The following is a 14,281-nucleotide window of genomic DNA, read 5'->3' as shown; positions in this document are numbered from 1 at the left end:
ATCCCCCACAATCTCCACTTCACCTCCCACATGCATGCTCCAGTGGATCAGAGATGCTTGGAGCTCCCCGCCCCAATGGGGTGAAGCGAGGTGGGGAGGGCAGAGGCCAGCCGAGCTAGGGTAGTGGGGGGGGGCGCGGGTGGGGACTCAGTTGGGGGGCGGGACCGTGGAAGGTTGGGAGACCGTTGCTGAAAGCAGCGATCATGTGGTGGCGGCGCTGGGCGGAGCCGAGAAATCACGTGATCTGGATGAGGTCACGTGGTGGGGGCGTTACGAGGAAAGCTAGGTGGGCCAGTTCGGGTCACGTGGCGCGAGGAGAGGTGGGAGGGGCGCTGGAGGGCACTCGCGACGACGGCGGCGGCGGCAGCCGAGTCCGCTGCTTTGGGTCGCGCCCCACGACCCGCCCCTCACCGCCGCCACCCCGCTGACCCCCGCCTTCCCTTTGCACCTCTCTTGCGCTGGGTCGGTCCTGTCCTGGCTTGCGCGTCGGTTAGCGGGTGTGCGCAGGCGCGGCGGGGGCGATCAGCCCCGTTGGGTGGGCGGCGGAGCCCGGGAGCGCGCGGGCGAGACCATGGCGGGCAGCGGCGCGGGGGGCGGTGGTGTCGGGGAGACGAAGGTGATTTACCACCTGGATGAAGAAGAGACTCCCTACCTGGTGAAGATCCCGGTCCCCGCTGAGCGCATCACCCTCGGCGATTTCAAAAGCGTCTTGCAGCGGCCCGCGGGCGCTAAGTACTTTTTCAAGTCTATGGATCAGGATTTCGGGTGAGCGCGAGGCCTAGATTAGGAACGATGGGGGCTGTGCTGTTGTGAATTGGGCAATATTGAGGGGTACCGGTCTACTCTGGGACTTACTGGGATTTTCTGGGCTACAGTGGAGCAGATTTTACTATGCTGGGGTAGACTGGATATCCCAGGACGGGCAAGGTTATGCTTGGACAGATTGAGGCGCACTGTACTGTAGGAGGACAGTCTGGGCTATACTAAACCAGATTAGGTAAGATTAGGCTCTACTGGAATGGAGTGGGGCACACTCGTTTATTTTTGGATATTCTGGACTGTGCTGAGGCAGATTGATCTATCTTCTGGTAGTTTAGTACATTGTGAGCAATCCTGTATTACACAGGTTATGCAAAGATAGTGTGGAATTTGCTGATATAAATTGGGCTATACAGGGCAATTTGGGATGTTCCGTCCTGTACTAAGACACACGGGATTGCTTTAGGACAGTCTAATCTGTAGTCATGCCGAGTGCTGTATTGGGATGCCATTCTGTCTTTTGTTAGGTTCTATCAATTGATCTTAGTTTATTTGGGGGCTTGGTTTTTATTGGAACACTCAATACATGGGCAGACAGGGCTGTTGGGGGTCTATGTTAGTACAGACAGCTGTATTGGGATATTCTAGTCTGTATTGGTACAGACAGCTGCTTGGGTTGGGGGGAGGGGGGCATTCTAGTCTGTGCTAGAATAGACTGGGCTATCCTGGGGGGAATTTGGGACATTCTGGGCTAGAGTGGGACTTTAAATAATGCGTAAGTCCATTTGTGTTTAGAGCCTTTGGGACTATTCTCTCTCTGTCCTCAATCTAAGCTCTTGAGTGAAGGTGGGATTAGGCTGGGATAGCCTGGATTCCAGGAAAGCTGAACAGACTGGGCTCTACCTAGGAAGATTGTTGGATGTTGGGAAGGTGGTACAGTCTTGGGAGTTACCTTGGATTTAAATCAAGGTTCTTCTGTTCGGTAGCAATGTCATCTTGTGCAGTTTATTTAACTTTTGTGCCTCGATTTCATCTGTAAGATGGAGTTAACCAGAGTAAAATGCCTAGTGCGAGTGCATGGTACACAGTACATGCTTGGTGAATGGTCGCTGTCAATATCAGTACTGAGTCTGACTAATTCTTAAACTAGGTTATGGTCATACAGGATAGAATCGCTTGGCAGGCTGGACTATGGTGCAACTGGGTTATGATGTGAAGAATACTACTTTGTGCTAAGAAAGATCAGTGGTGACTGGACTATTTTGTCACGTTGATGGTAAAGGGGACTAAATTGACATAGATCCAGGCTCCTAGAATCATATTAGGTTAAAAGGTTAATCAAACAGGATGTCCTCATTTGGGGGGAGAGAGTCTATTCAGGGCAGTATCTCATAGTTGATGTGTGTATTCGTTTAGTCAACAAATATCTGTTAATGCTTACGAAGTATCTGGTACTTTGCAGTGTGGCCAGGACACGGTGTTGAACAAAATAGGCATTAATGATTTCATGTGATGATTGAGAAGGAGCAAGTCCGGCACATCGAGGGAACCAATGGGAGAAATGACCCCCCTGGTGCTGGACTTCGTGGTCTGTCAGGAGGAGCAGATGGCTTAGCGCAGAGTTTTGTGCCAACTGAGGCACACGACAGTGTGACTCTGGGCTCTTCCTCTCCTTGGGAGTTCTCAGACTAGTGAGAAAGTACCGTTCTTTGGTTATGGGTATTCTTCCTCAGGGGGAGACAGCACATTTGGACATCTCTCTGGAAGTGAGTTAGGAAAGTAAGGAAAGCCTAACACTAGAGACTTAGATGAGGACCAGAGCCTTTTTTGGGGGAAGGTGTGTGAGGAATAGGGTAGAAGTTGGGTGGAGGCTGCCAGCAAGGCTCTTAAAGTTAGATATTTTGGGCCAGCTGAGGCAACCTTAGGGGTGGGTCTTTGAAATTGAACTGAGAGGTTTGACTCATACTCTGGGAAATCTCTGGAGCAGCACTGAGCCCCCAAGGATGAGCTGGGGAGCAAAGGAGAAATAAGGAAAAGGAGTCGATTATGGAGATTTCTTAGGTGTGAGAGCAAAGCTTTTCAACGAAAGAGAAGAAGGCTTGGACAGGGTGGGAGGAAATCAACATCCGTGAGCTGGATGAAGATTGGGAGAAACTTTGAATGCGGGCGGGAATGGGGGAAGCCCGTCCAGTCTCCCTCACCTGTGTCTTGCCTCTCGGCAGGGTGGTGAAGGAAGAAATCTCGGATGACAACGCCCGCCTTCCCTGCTTCAATGGAAGGGTGGTGTCCTGGGTAAGGGGCCCTGGCTCTGAGGGCCAGTTCCCCCTGCATTGCCAGGTTCCTTTGAGCCTCGGCCTGTGCTGTCGCCTGCCCCCCTCAGTTGCTGGAAGCTCTGGCTCTTTGCCGCCCTACCTGTTCGGAGAGCCGGCCAGCTGGAGCCCCTCAGCCTTCTCCTTCTGGAGCCCCTAATGCTGCTGCCTTTTTGTGCTTTTCTTTTGACTCTCTCAGGTCCTGTCCCCTTTTCTAGTCCTTTCTCTCACTCCTACCTCATGTGCCTCATTTCCCCATCCAGCCGGGTCTCTCTTATCACTTGCACTCTTCTAGCTAGTGTCATCAGATAACCCCCAGCCTGAGATGGCCCCCCCGGCCCATGAGCCTCGGACAGACCTGGCGCCTCCACCCCCACCACTACCCCCTTTGCCACCGGAGAGGACCAGTGGCATTGGGGACTCCAGGCCGCCATCCTTCCAGTGAGTCCTTGGGATTCGTGAGTCCAGGGGAGTGAGGGGAGAAGGAATCCAAGCCCCTTGGGAGAGAAAGCTGAGGATTCGGAGCCGTGTCCCTCTGACTTGGGTTGGAAACCCTCTCTGCCCGTCTAGCCCTAACGTGTCCAGCAGCCGCGAGAATCTGGAGCCCGAGACAGAAACCGAGTCAGTAGTGTCTCTGAGGCGGGAGCGGCCTCGCAGGCGAGACAGCAGTGAGCACGGCGGTGAGGGGGGCTGGCCTGGAAGCTGGGGAGACCGGGAGCTGGGGAGGGGTTGGCTCAGACCCAAGCATCGATGAGGGCCCGGCACTGGAGGCCTGGCTCCTGAGACTGGTTCCTCCTCAGCCGGGGGCCACCGGCCCAGCGGCCCCTCGAGGCTGGAGCGCCACCTGGCTGGGTACGAGAGCTCCTCCACCCTCATGACCAGTGAGCTAGAGAGCACCAGCCTGGGGGACTCGGACGAGGACGACACCATGAGCAGGTAGGTATGGCTCCCCAGGCCTCCCCGGGGCACCAACCAGCCCTCCCACCCTTTCCCTTGGCCCCATGACTACCCCCGCCTGGCGTGCTCCCCTGTCCACCTCCTGACAGGTTCAGCAGCTCCACGGAGCAGAGCAGCGCCTCCCGCCTCCTCAAGCGCCATCGGCGGCGGAGGAAACAGCGGCCACCCCGCCTGGAGAGGGTGAGGGGCTTCTCATGGGGACAGCTGGCCCTCGGGGATGTTGGGGGCCTGGACCGTGGTTTAAAGGGTGCAAGGCCCAGACAGTGAGAACCCCTGGGCTCATCCTGTGTTGTTGAAGGCACTCGAGCTCCTTGCCTTTTTCCCACCACAGACTTCATCCTTCAGCAGTGTCACTGACTCCACCATGTCTCTCAACATCATCACGGTCACACTGAACATGGGTATGGAGGGGCCCAGGGCTGGGGGCTGGGAGGACCTGGTCTCCAGAGCTCCTAGAGGAGAGGCACGCGGCCAGGGCTTCCCCTCGTCACCTGGCCTCCCTCCACAGAGAAGTACAACTTCCTGGGCATCTCCATCGTGGGCCAAAGCAATGAGCGGGGAGACGGTGGCATCTACATAGGCTCCATCATGAAGGGTGGGGCTGTGGCAGCCGATGGTCGCATCGAGCCGGGGGACATGCTTCTGCAGGTGAGCCGGGGCAGGGCCACCCGCTGATTCTGCCGGGCCGTCAGCCCCTCGCCCCCATCTATGACCCACCGCCCCTTCCTGGCAGGTGAACGACATGAACTTTGAGAACATGAGCAACGATGACGCGGTGCGGGTGCTGAGGGACATCGTGCACAAGCCAGGGTGAGGCTCCAGGCTGCTCCCAGGTCCTCAGCCCTGTTTCTTCATCTTGTCTCCTTTTGTTGTGTCATTTTTGAAAGCAGTGAAATGTAATGCCCGTCAAAAAATATGTAAAGCAAAAATGCATAACATAATGAGTAGTTCTGGAATGAATGCCTCTATCCCCACTGCCTAGATCAGGACCTAGAAGATTGCTGACACCCAAAGGAGCCCCGCAGTGTCCCTTCCCACTCCCCTCTCCTCCCTCCCCCAGAGGTCACTGCTCTCCCGATTCTTTGGTCATCACCACGACAAAGAAAATCTTCGTGTTGGTTTCATCACCCATGCGCATAACCATGAACAGCAGAGCTTAGTGTTACTCATCTTTGGACTTTGTGTGAGCAGGGCCATGCGGCGCATACTCTCTTGTCTTACTCAGCAGTGTGTGTTTGAGTTACCCTGTCGGTGAGTCACCGCGTTGTGGAGCCTTCTGCCCTCACCTGTGGCCCAGCCGCATCTGCGCTCTTTCTTCTGTTCCTCTTTCTGTCCCTCTCCCACTCTCATACCAGGCCTCCCTTCTCCTGAGGCCTCTCCTCTCACCCCTGCTTGACTGGCCGCCTCTTCTCCACAGCCCCATCGTGCTGACTGTGGCCAAGTGCTGGGATCCCTCTCCGCAGGCCTATTTCACTCTCCCGCGAAGTGAGTGGTGCTCCGGGCCTGCCGCTGGGATGATGATGGGTGTGAGGTGGCGCTGGGGCTGGGCATCTAGGCTCCAATGAGAGGAGGGTCAAGGCGGGGGCAGGATGGGAGTCTGAATCTGGGAGGGACAGGGCTGGCTCTCTGGGACTGGGAAGTGATCATCTTGGTGGTCTTCTCTGTCCCAGATGAACCCATCCAGCCAATTGACCCTGCTGCCTGGGTCTCACACTCTGCTGCACTGACCGGCACCTTCCCAGCCTATCCAGGCTCCTCGTCCATGAGCACCATTACATCTGGGTCCTCTTTGCCTGATGGTGAGACCATCATCCGCCCTCTCTGGAAGGCCTCCTAGTGTGGTGTGACCTCGCACTCCATGGGACTTGGCCCTACCTCTGATTCCCCATTTTTCCTCTGCCAGGCTGTGAGGGCCGGGGTCTCTCCATCCATACAGACATGGCATCTGTGACCAAGGCCATGGCAGCCCCAGAGTCTGGACTGGAAGTTCGAGACCGCATGTGGCTCAAGATCACCATCCCTAATGCATTTCTGGGTACTGCTGGGCCCTGGGCAGGTGGCGTGGGGAGCAGGAGGAAGCCAAAGCATGGAGGGGTGGGTGGCCCAGGCATGGGTGAGGCTGGAGCTGGGGAGGAGAACCTGAGGCCTTTCTCTGCCCTGGACAATCCAGGCTCAGACGTGGTCGACTGGCTCTACCATCACGTGGAGGGCTTTCCTGAGCGGCGGGAGGCCCGCAAGTATGCCAGTGGGCTGCTCAAGGCGGGGCTCATCCGGCACACGGTGAACAAGATCACCTTCTCTGAGCAGTGCTATTATGTCTTCGGAGACCTCAGTGGCGGCTGTGAGAGTTGTGAGTGCCTCTGTCCCAGCCCAGGGAGGGCGGCTCTAGCTGCCTTGTCCTGCCTCTCCAACCAGACCTGGTGCAGAAACCAGCTGGGGTCCTCGTGGATGCCGAGCACTGTGCATCCTGCGCCGGGCCCTGCACTGGCCAGCGATGCAAGTGGGGGCCAACGTCCACTGAGGTTCTGCGGGACGAGCTGTGCGCCTGGCACAGGCGTGTATCTTCTGGGGGTTGGGGTGAGGGGCTGAAGCTTTTAACGAGGCTCATGAGTACGTGTGGGGCTTGTGGTGGACCTGGCTGAGTTTCTGCCCTGATGGCTGCGATGGGTGGGAAATTTCCTGTCTGAGGTCCTTGTTTTAACCCCCATCAGGAATGGTTCTGGGGAATCGGTTTCCAGATCTCCTTCGCTTGATGTTTCAGGGTCTTGGCTTCTCTAAGCAGTGATTCTTTTCTCTTGCCTTCTAGATCTAGTCAACCTGTCTCTGAATGACAATGACGGCTCTAGTGGTGCTTCAGATCAGGACACCTTGGCTCCTCTGCCTGGGGCCACCCCCTGGCCCCTGCTGCCCACCTTCTCCTACCAGTACCCAGCTCCGCACCCATACAGTCCTCAGCCCCCGCCGTACCACGAGCTCTCGTCCTACACCTACGGAGGAGGCAGTGCCAGCAGCCAGCACAGTGAGGGTAAGTCACCGCCAGACACCCCTATAGCCAGGCTTGGGCAGGGTGGGGGCCAAGGTGAAACCAGGGAGGAGAGGCTGAAGCAGGGGCTGGGGCTGCTGAGCGAGCCTGGTCTAGGGCTCAGTTGCTCCCATCCCCTCTCCCCCAACAGGGAGCCGGAGCAGTGGGTCGACACGAAGCGATGGGGGGGCAGGGCGCACAGGGAGGCCTGAGGAGCGGGCCCCTGAGTCCAAGTCTGGCAGCGGCAGTGAGTCGGAGCCCTCCAGCCGGGGAGGCAGCCTTCGGCGGGGTGGGGAACCTGGTGGGACTGGTGATGGGGGTCCTCCCCCATCCAGAGGCTCATCAGGAGGTGCTCCCAATCTCCGAGCCCACCCAGGGCTCCATCCCTATGGACCCCCTCCTGGTATGGCCCTCCCCTATAACCCCATGATGGTGGTCATGATGCCCCCACCCCCACCCCCTATTCCGCCAGCAGTGCAGCCTCCAGGGGCTCCTCCAGTCAGGGACCTGGGCTCTGTGCCCCCAGAGTTGACAGCCAGCCGCCAAAGCTTCCACATGGCCATGGGCAACCCTAGTGAGTTCTTTGTGGATGTTATGTAGAGCCTGTGGTGGGGCCATGTTGGATCTCCACCCTTGGCCTGTCCAGCCAGTACTTGGTGCTCCTGTCCTGTGATTGGGTGTCTTGCCAATCACATGCTCCTTACTCCCCTGGTGCCTGGACTCAGCCTGTCCTGCGGGCTGCTGCCTGCTGTGAGGTTGTTGCCACTGTGACTCTTACCAGCAGTGCCTGGTTCCTCCCCCTTCCTTCGGGGGGTGTGCAAGGGACCTTTGGTTATTTTTAGCTTTATTGTTTTTTGTAAGCCTTTTGGGGGGTTAAAATAGACTTTCTTACATTTTTTGGACTATTTTTTTAGCAGACATTTTCTCTTTTATATGAAGAATCCCTGTCTCCTGGGCTCCTTCTAACCCCCAAATGTGACCCCCTACTCCATTTGCCCAGTCCACCATGTCCTGCGCAGGGTGGGGGGGTCAGCGGTACCCTGGGAAGTGGGAGGGTGCTGCTTACCCTAGACAGCAGTCAAAGGAAGCTGGGGTATTCGGGGGCTGTGTAGCTGCTTTTGTTACTCTATTTATTTTAGTCACATGTATAAAGCACCAAATAAAGCAATAGGGGTAAACTCCCTACGCCTTTGGCTCCTTTCTTTGGGAGGGAGGCAGGCAGCAAAGGAAAGGATGGAGCTATGGTAAAAGAACATGACTTGTTAGAAACTTTATTTGTGAGGCAAGAAGTGCTCCCTCAGAGAGCAGGCACATTTCGGGCCCAGGCCCCCTTCAAGGCAGAACCGGGATGGGCAGGAAAGGGGCCAGAGAGAAGGCACGTTCTGGGCCAGGCCCTGGTTGGGAGTATTCAGAATCCAAGAGGGTTGCTGGTGACCACGCCACCTCGCTCCACCAAGGCCTTGGAGATGCTTCTGAAGTTACGGAAGAGCTCCTGCTGCTGGGGGTCAGACTGCAGGGCAGCCATGCTCTCCCGGATCCGGGCTGCAGCCTGGGGAGGGGGAGGTGGGGGTCAAGCCTGTTCCTTGAGCTCTCCACTCCTGTACTTGGTAACCCCAGATCTCACCTCAATACACCAGCTGTCACAGAGCATTTTCTCATGCTGGGCTGTGGGGTGGCCCTCACTGAGAGATCTGGAGGCCCTGGTGGGAAGCAGGAGAAAACAATCCAGGTTGTGACCCTGGCTCATGACCCCGCTGTGGCTCAGGCCTCCCACACTGCCTCCTCACCTGGACAGAACCACCACCATGGCATAGAGGTCAATGGCACTGTCTGCCAGACGCTGCAGCAGAAACTGCTCATCTGTCAGGTAGATGGGATGGGTGGGGCATTAGTCGGAGGGAGAGGAAAAGGAGTGGGTGGGTGGTGGTGGGTAGAGCTCACTCACTGACAATCTCCTTCTTGTGTTTTATCAGCTTCATCTCCACCACGGTGGCAAACTGCTCCAGAGCCTGCACGGCCTGAAGAGACAGGGAAGGTACCCAGGGCTCAGAGTGGGGCCCAGCCTTGTCAGCCCTTGATGTACACCATCCCCCCACCTCGACTGCTTACCAGCTTGCCGCTCCGGCTCAGTTCTTGGTGGATGATGCCACTGAGACTCAGGCCACTGCCCAGCCCTGCCCGCCTTAGAGGAAGGGGGAGGATGACTGGTTAGTTGTCATGCCCCGCCCTGCCCTGCCCCACCCAGCCCAACCCCTAAGCTTACCGCCTCAGCTGTTTGCCTGCCTCTCCTAGCAGGAGGCCAGCGTTCCCAAAAGGATTCTTCAGAGCATGGCCAAGCCCAGAGAGCTCCTTTCCTTTGTTCTTTGGCGGGGTGGAGGATCCAGTAGTCAGGACTTGCCATCCTCCCCTTCTCCTTCCCCCCAGTTCTCCCTCTTACCATACAGCCCTGCAGGGCCACAAACAGCCGGAGAATGTCATTCGTCCCTTCAAAGATGCGGAAGATACGAAGATCTCGGAGCACGCGTTCTACCCCAGGCTCCTACCACAAGGGAAGATGGATCATAGCCCCCGCTGGGATGTGGCTACCCACTCCTCCCAGCCCACGCCACCACCGTGGGCACAGAAGTGTCCGGTACCTTCATGAAGCCCATGCCCCCCATGATTTGGATGCACTCATCTGTCACCTTCCAGGCTGCCTCCTAGGGACAGAAACACCTGAGATTGGTTTTGGAGCCAAGCTTCCAAACCAGGCTCTCCCTCCCCGCAGGCTGGGGACCTCACCGAGCCAAAGATCTTGCTGATGGCAGCCTCTATCTGGAAGTCTATGGATCCCTGGTCCATGTTGGCACTCACCATGTACGCCATGGACTGAGGCCGGGACATAGGAAGGAAGATGGGAAAGGGATGCATCAGACTCGAGCTGATCACCCAAATCTGCAAGACTGGGTCTGCCCTAGCCCTTGCCTTCACCTTCCAACTCCACGTGTCAGGCACATCGAAACATTTGGTCCCCTGAGTCAGTTCATCAGGGGTTTCCAGGCATTTGACTTCTTGAAACAGGTGAAGAGGTAAGGGTGGGGTAGGGTAGGGTAGGCTTCAGGTACCTCTGGAAGCACCTCAGCAGAACAGCACGGCTCTCCCCATTCTGCAGAAGAGGAGCTGACTATGCCTCCCCGCATCCCCTAGGGCATTGGTGTAAAGCTGGAGACCCACTGCCCCAGGTGCTGCTGGGGGTTGTAGTCTGACCCGACTGGGAAGAAGGCCTTGGGGCTCTGGGGAGGGTGGTGTAGCCCTCACCTCAGTCACATACTGCAGCACAGCCATCCGGGCCAGCTTCTCCTGGATCAGCCCAAAGTTGTGAATTTTCTCCCCAAACTGGGTACGATTAGTAGCATGATCCACCTGGAAGAGGGCAGTGTGTCCCAGTGTGGTTCTCAGTCTCCTCTTTCTGGGACGGGGCGGGTCTGGGCTGGGAGGCATGGGCTTTGGCCATAGCCAAGAGTTCAGTTCAGGGTGGATGGAGTCTGGAGCTACTGGCAGAGAGGGGTCTCTGGTGGAGGGAGGGCTTGCAAGGGACCAGGAACACATGAAAGGGGGACAGTGTGACCCAGATAGATTCAGGCTAGTGGGGAACTCAGGCAGGGCACTCACCGCCTTAGCGATGATTCCTTTCATGGTGCCTGCAAGGGCCGCGGCCATGCCAAACCGTCCGTTGTTGAGAATGTGCATGGCGACCTTGAAGCCGCCCCCCACCTCGCCCAGCACATTCTCTGACGGCACCCGCACGCCATCAAAGTACACCTCTGCCGTGTTCGAGGCCTTGATACCCATCTTCTTCTCAGGCGGCCCACTGTGACAGGCAGGGTAGAGAAGCAGAGATGTTTGCTCGACAAGTTGCCACTAAGGAGAGGGAGGCCTGGATCTAACCTGCTGCCGTGTGTTGGGCTCAGTGGTTGCTGGAGCCAAACTTTAAATCAGTTCCATACATATTAGGCCCAAAGGAAACATGCAGTCCAGGTGCCTCAGGTTTTGCACAGGTCCCCAGAGTGACCTGTGACAGCCTTGTGCCCTGGAGCTCAGTCTTGCCCCCTCCCTGGCTCCACCCTTTCTTTCCTCCCCAGCCCACTCACTGGGTAACACCTCCAAAGCTCCTCTCCACCACAAAAGCTGTGATCTTCTCCTTCACAGCCCCCGTGGCTGCATCTGTAACTGGTGTCTTGGCAAAGACTGTGAAGATATCTGCCAGGCCCCCATTACTATGGGAAAACAAGAGGCAGTCAGGGCATGGAGGAGGGAGTGGTGGGGCTTGGAACTGGGCAGAGGTGGGGAGGAGGGAGAAATGGGAAGATTGCCTGATCCAAAGCTTGCTTCCGTTGAGGGTATAGTATTTTCCACAGGGACTGGGCACAGCCGAGGTTCGGATGGAGGCTGCATCTGACCCACTTGAGGGCTCAGTTAGACAGAAAGCAGCAATAGTCTCCCCTATTGGAGAGAGAGAGCTCCTTTACACTGGGCTCTGATAGGTCCTTCAGCCCTGCCCCCCTGGCCCACAGGCATTCCCCCTAACGCCTCTGTGATGCCTCCCCAGAATCAGCCCCAGCCGACATGCCCAGCTACGTGGTGATCTAAGTACTACCAGCCTAATTTGTGTCAAGCCCAGGACACTCCCAACCCCTGATCTCCTAGGGCTGCCTCACCAGTTGCCAGTTTGGGGAGGTATTTTTCTTTCTGGGCCTTCGTGCCAAAGAGCAGGATGCCTTTGAAACCGATGCTCTGATGGGCCCCCAGGACGATGCCCACGCCAAGGTCATGCATGCCCACGATCTCCACCAAGCGGGCGTACTGGAGGGGAAACAGGCATCTGGGGCTCTGGCTACATGGAGACCTGCCCCACAGCCTGACCTGAGCATCCCCACAAAGTGTGTGGACAGAGGAAGTGGGACCACGGCAGGTCTGTTTCAGGTCTTGGTGGGAGGGAAGCAGGCTTCCTACCCTGTCATCAGGCAGTCCCTACCTTAGAGACTGATTAAGACTTGGGAATCTGGGTGAGGTCCATGGCCCTCAGGGAAGGCAGGCAGTTTGGTGTTAAGAAGACCCATGGGCTCCCAGGGCAGATCTTGACAGAGATCTTGGCCCCAGGAGTGAGGAAGGAGCAGATCAGGACACTGGAGGTGAGTGAAAGGCTCCCTCACCTGGGTGTTGCAGAGGCCCATGCCACCCAGTTCACTGGGCACCTGCAGACCAAAGGCCCCCAGCTCCTTGAGGCCCTGCATGGTGGTCTCCTCCACTCCTTCCAGCATGTCATTCTTGGCAGGATTGTTCACCTCCTGGGGAAAGCACAGGATCCCACATCCATGCTCCTTTTAACCTCCTTAACTTCTCTCTCCCACCCCATCAGGGATCTCAGCCTGGTATTGCTCACCTCAAAGAAACGGGACACAGGCCCCACCAACTCTTTGAGAAACTGTGTCTGGTCCTCGTTGAGCACTGCGGGGTCGGGTGGCAAGAGAGACGGACAGGTCAGGTGAGGCGGTCAGGGGATGCCACCCCAGTCCACGTCCAGCTCTGACTACCTGTATACTTACCAGACGGGTATGGGAACACCTCATCGGTGGTGAGCTGGCCTTTGAACATCCCCACAGCAAAAGACTTAGATTCCTGCTCGGGAGAAGGGGGTTTCAGGGAACTGTCTAGGGTGGGTCCACCCCTGACTTGGCTCTTCCCGGGCTTGAGGCCACATACCGTCTTGCCACGTTTTTCTCTGCTCGAAGTCTCAGAAGAGGGGGAGTCAGACTTGTCCAGAACCGCCTGGGGAAAGGGATGGTTAACGAGGCCGGGGGAGGAATGCCGAAATATCAAGGAAAGCAAAGCGGACGAGCGGATGCCAGAGAAGAGCAGATCCGCCACCTTTACCCTAGTTTCATCCTTAGGGCATCTTGGTCTGCCCTTTCCCCTACTTTCGGCGCCAGGGCAGTCAGCAGGTGACTGAGACCAAGAGGGAGACCCCTGCCGGCGACGGGGAGGTGGGACCCGAGGTGGACTCCCGCTGTCACCCGCCCCAGGCCTCTGTCACTTACCTGGGCGGCCCCACTGGCATAGGGTCGCCAGGCAGGGCCGGGCAGGAGATGCCCCAGGAACGCACTGGACTGCGAGCTGTAGGGATTGGGGGGTTCAGTCCTGGCCCGGTCCCCGGACCTGCTGTCCCATCCTCCCGTCATACACACACTTTCCGCACCCAAACCGCAGCAGCTGCTGCCCCACTCTCGGGCCTGTACTCGCCGCCTGCATCTCCGAACCGCTCCGGCCGCCGCTGCCCTGAGCTCTGCTCTAACACTCTCTCAGGTCTGGCCAAGCCTGGTGGCCCTGCCCTGACTCATCCTCCACAATGCACCGGGAGGCAGGTGGGCGGGGCTTCCGGCCGCCGGAGCATGCTGGGAGCTGTAGTTCTGGAGCGCCACTCAGCCCCTGCATTCTGGTTGACCCAGGGTCATCTCCAAACGTTCCTTGTCTCCCTCAAACTCTTTCATCTCGCTTGTCCCAACTAGAGTGTAGCTATTGAAAGGGGTGATAAAACAGGATGGGGCGGAATAGGGAATAATTTAGCCGATTGCAGCTAGAGGGATGGAGGGTAGGCTGAAGGGAGAACTTCCCAGGTGGAATTAGAAGGGGGAGGGGGGAAGAGAGAAGTGTAAGATAGATGCCAGAGACAGAGGCATGGAAAGAGGACTCTTTGGGATCCCTCCTCAAATCCATCTCCACCAAAAAAAAAAAAAAAGGGAGGGAAATTGTGGGGTGCAGGACTCAAGTTGGGTGTGAGTGCCCCAGGCATATTCTCCTGAGACCTAGGAGGTATCACTGACTCTGGAAACAGCTAAATTTTCGCAGTAGGAAGGACCCCCAGGTTTGCTGTCTCATCCTCAGGGCCTCTGAGGCCTTCCTAAACATCTCTCTCTCTGCCCTCTGTTCCTTCCTGAGACCAGGTTGTCAGGCTATACCTCTGGGCAGATGGATTCTTCCCAAGCCTGAAGAGAACTGTAGCAATTCTCATGTCCCAGCCCCTTCAAACACACACACACACACACACACACACACACACACACACACACACACACACACACACACACACACACACTGGGTCAAGTAGTCCCAGGTAATTCATGCTCCTTTTTGCCATTCCCACTGGGGACAGGCCCAGGAAGAGAGACTTACAGCTACCGTTCCTTTTGAGCTGCAG

The 14,281-nt window shown here is 57.0% G+C and overlaps 2 protein-coding genes across 4 annotated transcripts; one reads left to right on the top strand and one right to left on the bottom strand.

The window, feature by feature from the left end:
- Positions 1 to 307: 307 nt before the first annotated feature.
- Positions 308 to 8,228, top strand: DVL2 (dishevelled segment polarity protein 2). 2 transcript variants are annotated; one of them, XM_032498618.1, is made up of 15 exons: positions 308 to 765; positions 2,982 to 3,051; positions 3,364 to 3,509; positions 3,639 to 3,736; positions 3,869 to 4,004; positions 4,115 to 4,205; positions 4,357 to 4,426; positions 4,534 to 4,673; positions 4,759 to 4,835; positions 5,443 to 5,510; positions 5,696 to 5,824; positions 5,929 to 6,060; positions 6,196 to 6,375; positions 6,832 to 7,050; positions 7,199 to 8,228. In XM_032498618.1, the coding sequence occupies exons 1-15, from the start codon at positions 572 to 574 to the stop codon at positions 7,645 to 7,647; spliced, it is 2,199 nt and encodes a 732-aa protein (XP_032354509.1). In that variant the 5' UTR covers positions 308 to 571; the 3' UTR covers positions 7,648 to 8,228. The 2 variants fall into 2 exon arrangements, with proteins under 2 accessions (XP_032354509.1, XP_032354508.1); XM_032498617.1 differs by having other exon boundaries at positions 3,639 to 3,748.
- A 74-nt stretch (positions 8,229 to 8,302) lies between these two features.
- Positions 8,303 to 13,442, bottom strand: ACADVL (acyl-CoA dehydrogenase very long chain). Of its 2 annotated transcripts, none has more exons than XM_014551605.2 (20): positions 13,274 to 13,412; positions 13,125 to 13,200; positions 12,790 to 12,855; positions 12,633 to 12,705; positions 12,470 to 12,534; positions 12,240 to 12,374; positions 11,745 to 11,889; positions 11,400 to 11,529; positions 11,178 to 11,303; positions 10,699 to 10,897; positions 10,345 to 10,449; positions 9,829 to 9,915; positions 9,684 to 9,746; positions 9,485 to 9,586; positions 9,311 to 9,408; positions 9,157 to 9,229; positions 8,993 to 9,065; positions 8,835 to 8,907; positions 8,672 to 8,747; positions 8,303 to 8,596 (listed from the first exon to the last, which is right to left on the bottom strand). In XM_014551605.2, exons 1-20 carry the CDS (start codon positions 13,333 to 13,335, stop codon positions 8,456 to 8,458), a joined length of 1,968 nt encoding a protein of 655 aa, XP_014407091.2. In that variant the 5' UTR covers positions 13,336 to 13,412; the 3' UTR covers positions 8,303 to 8,455. The 2 variants fall into 2 exon arrangements, with proteins under 2 accessions (XP_014407091.2, XP_014407092.2); XM_014551606.2 differs by having other exon boundaries at positions 8,310 to 8,596; positions 13,283 to 13,442.
- Between the last annotated feature and the right edge of the window lie 839 nt (positions 13,443 to 14,281).

Source organism: Camelus ferus, chromosome 16 (genome assembly GCF_009834535.1).
Source record: "Camelus ferus isolate YT-003-E chromosome 16, BCGSAC_Cfer_1.0, whole genome shotgun sequence".
In the NCBI taxonomy this organism is placed as follows: Eukaryota; Metazoa; Chordata; class Mammalia; order Artiodactyla; family Camelidae; genus Camelus; species Camelus ferus.
Note: the sequence above shows the minus strand (reverse complement) of the source record. Positions and strands in the feature narration are given on the sequence as shown.

Coding starts and splice junctions, on each gene's coding strand:
- DVL2 (XM_032498617.1), top strand. CDS start 572: ATGGCGGGCAGCGGCGCGGGGGGCGGTGGTGTCGGGGAGACGAAGGTG. Junction 766..2,981: donor TCTATGGATCAGGATTTCGG/GTGAGCGCGAGG, acceptor GCCTCTCGGCAG/GGTGGTGAAGGAAGAAATCT. Junction 3,749..3,868: donor AGACAGCAGTGAGCACGGCG/GTGAGGGGGGCT, acceptor GTTCCTCCTCAG/CCGGGGGCCACCGGCCCAGC.
- ACADVL (XM_014551605.2), bottom strand. CDS start 13,335: ATGCAGGCGGCGAGTACAGGCCCGAGAGTGGGGCAGCAGCTGCTGCGG. Junction 12,375..12,469: donor CTGTGTCCCGTTTCTTTGAG/GTGAGCAATACC, acceptor TGCTTTCCCCAG/GAGGTGAACAATCCTGCCAA. Junction 9,230..9,310: donor GCAGGCAAACAGCTGAGGCG/GTAAGCTTAGGG, acceptor CCTTCCTCTAAG/GCGGGCAGGGCTGGGCAGTG.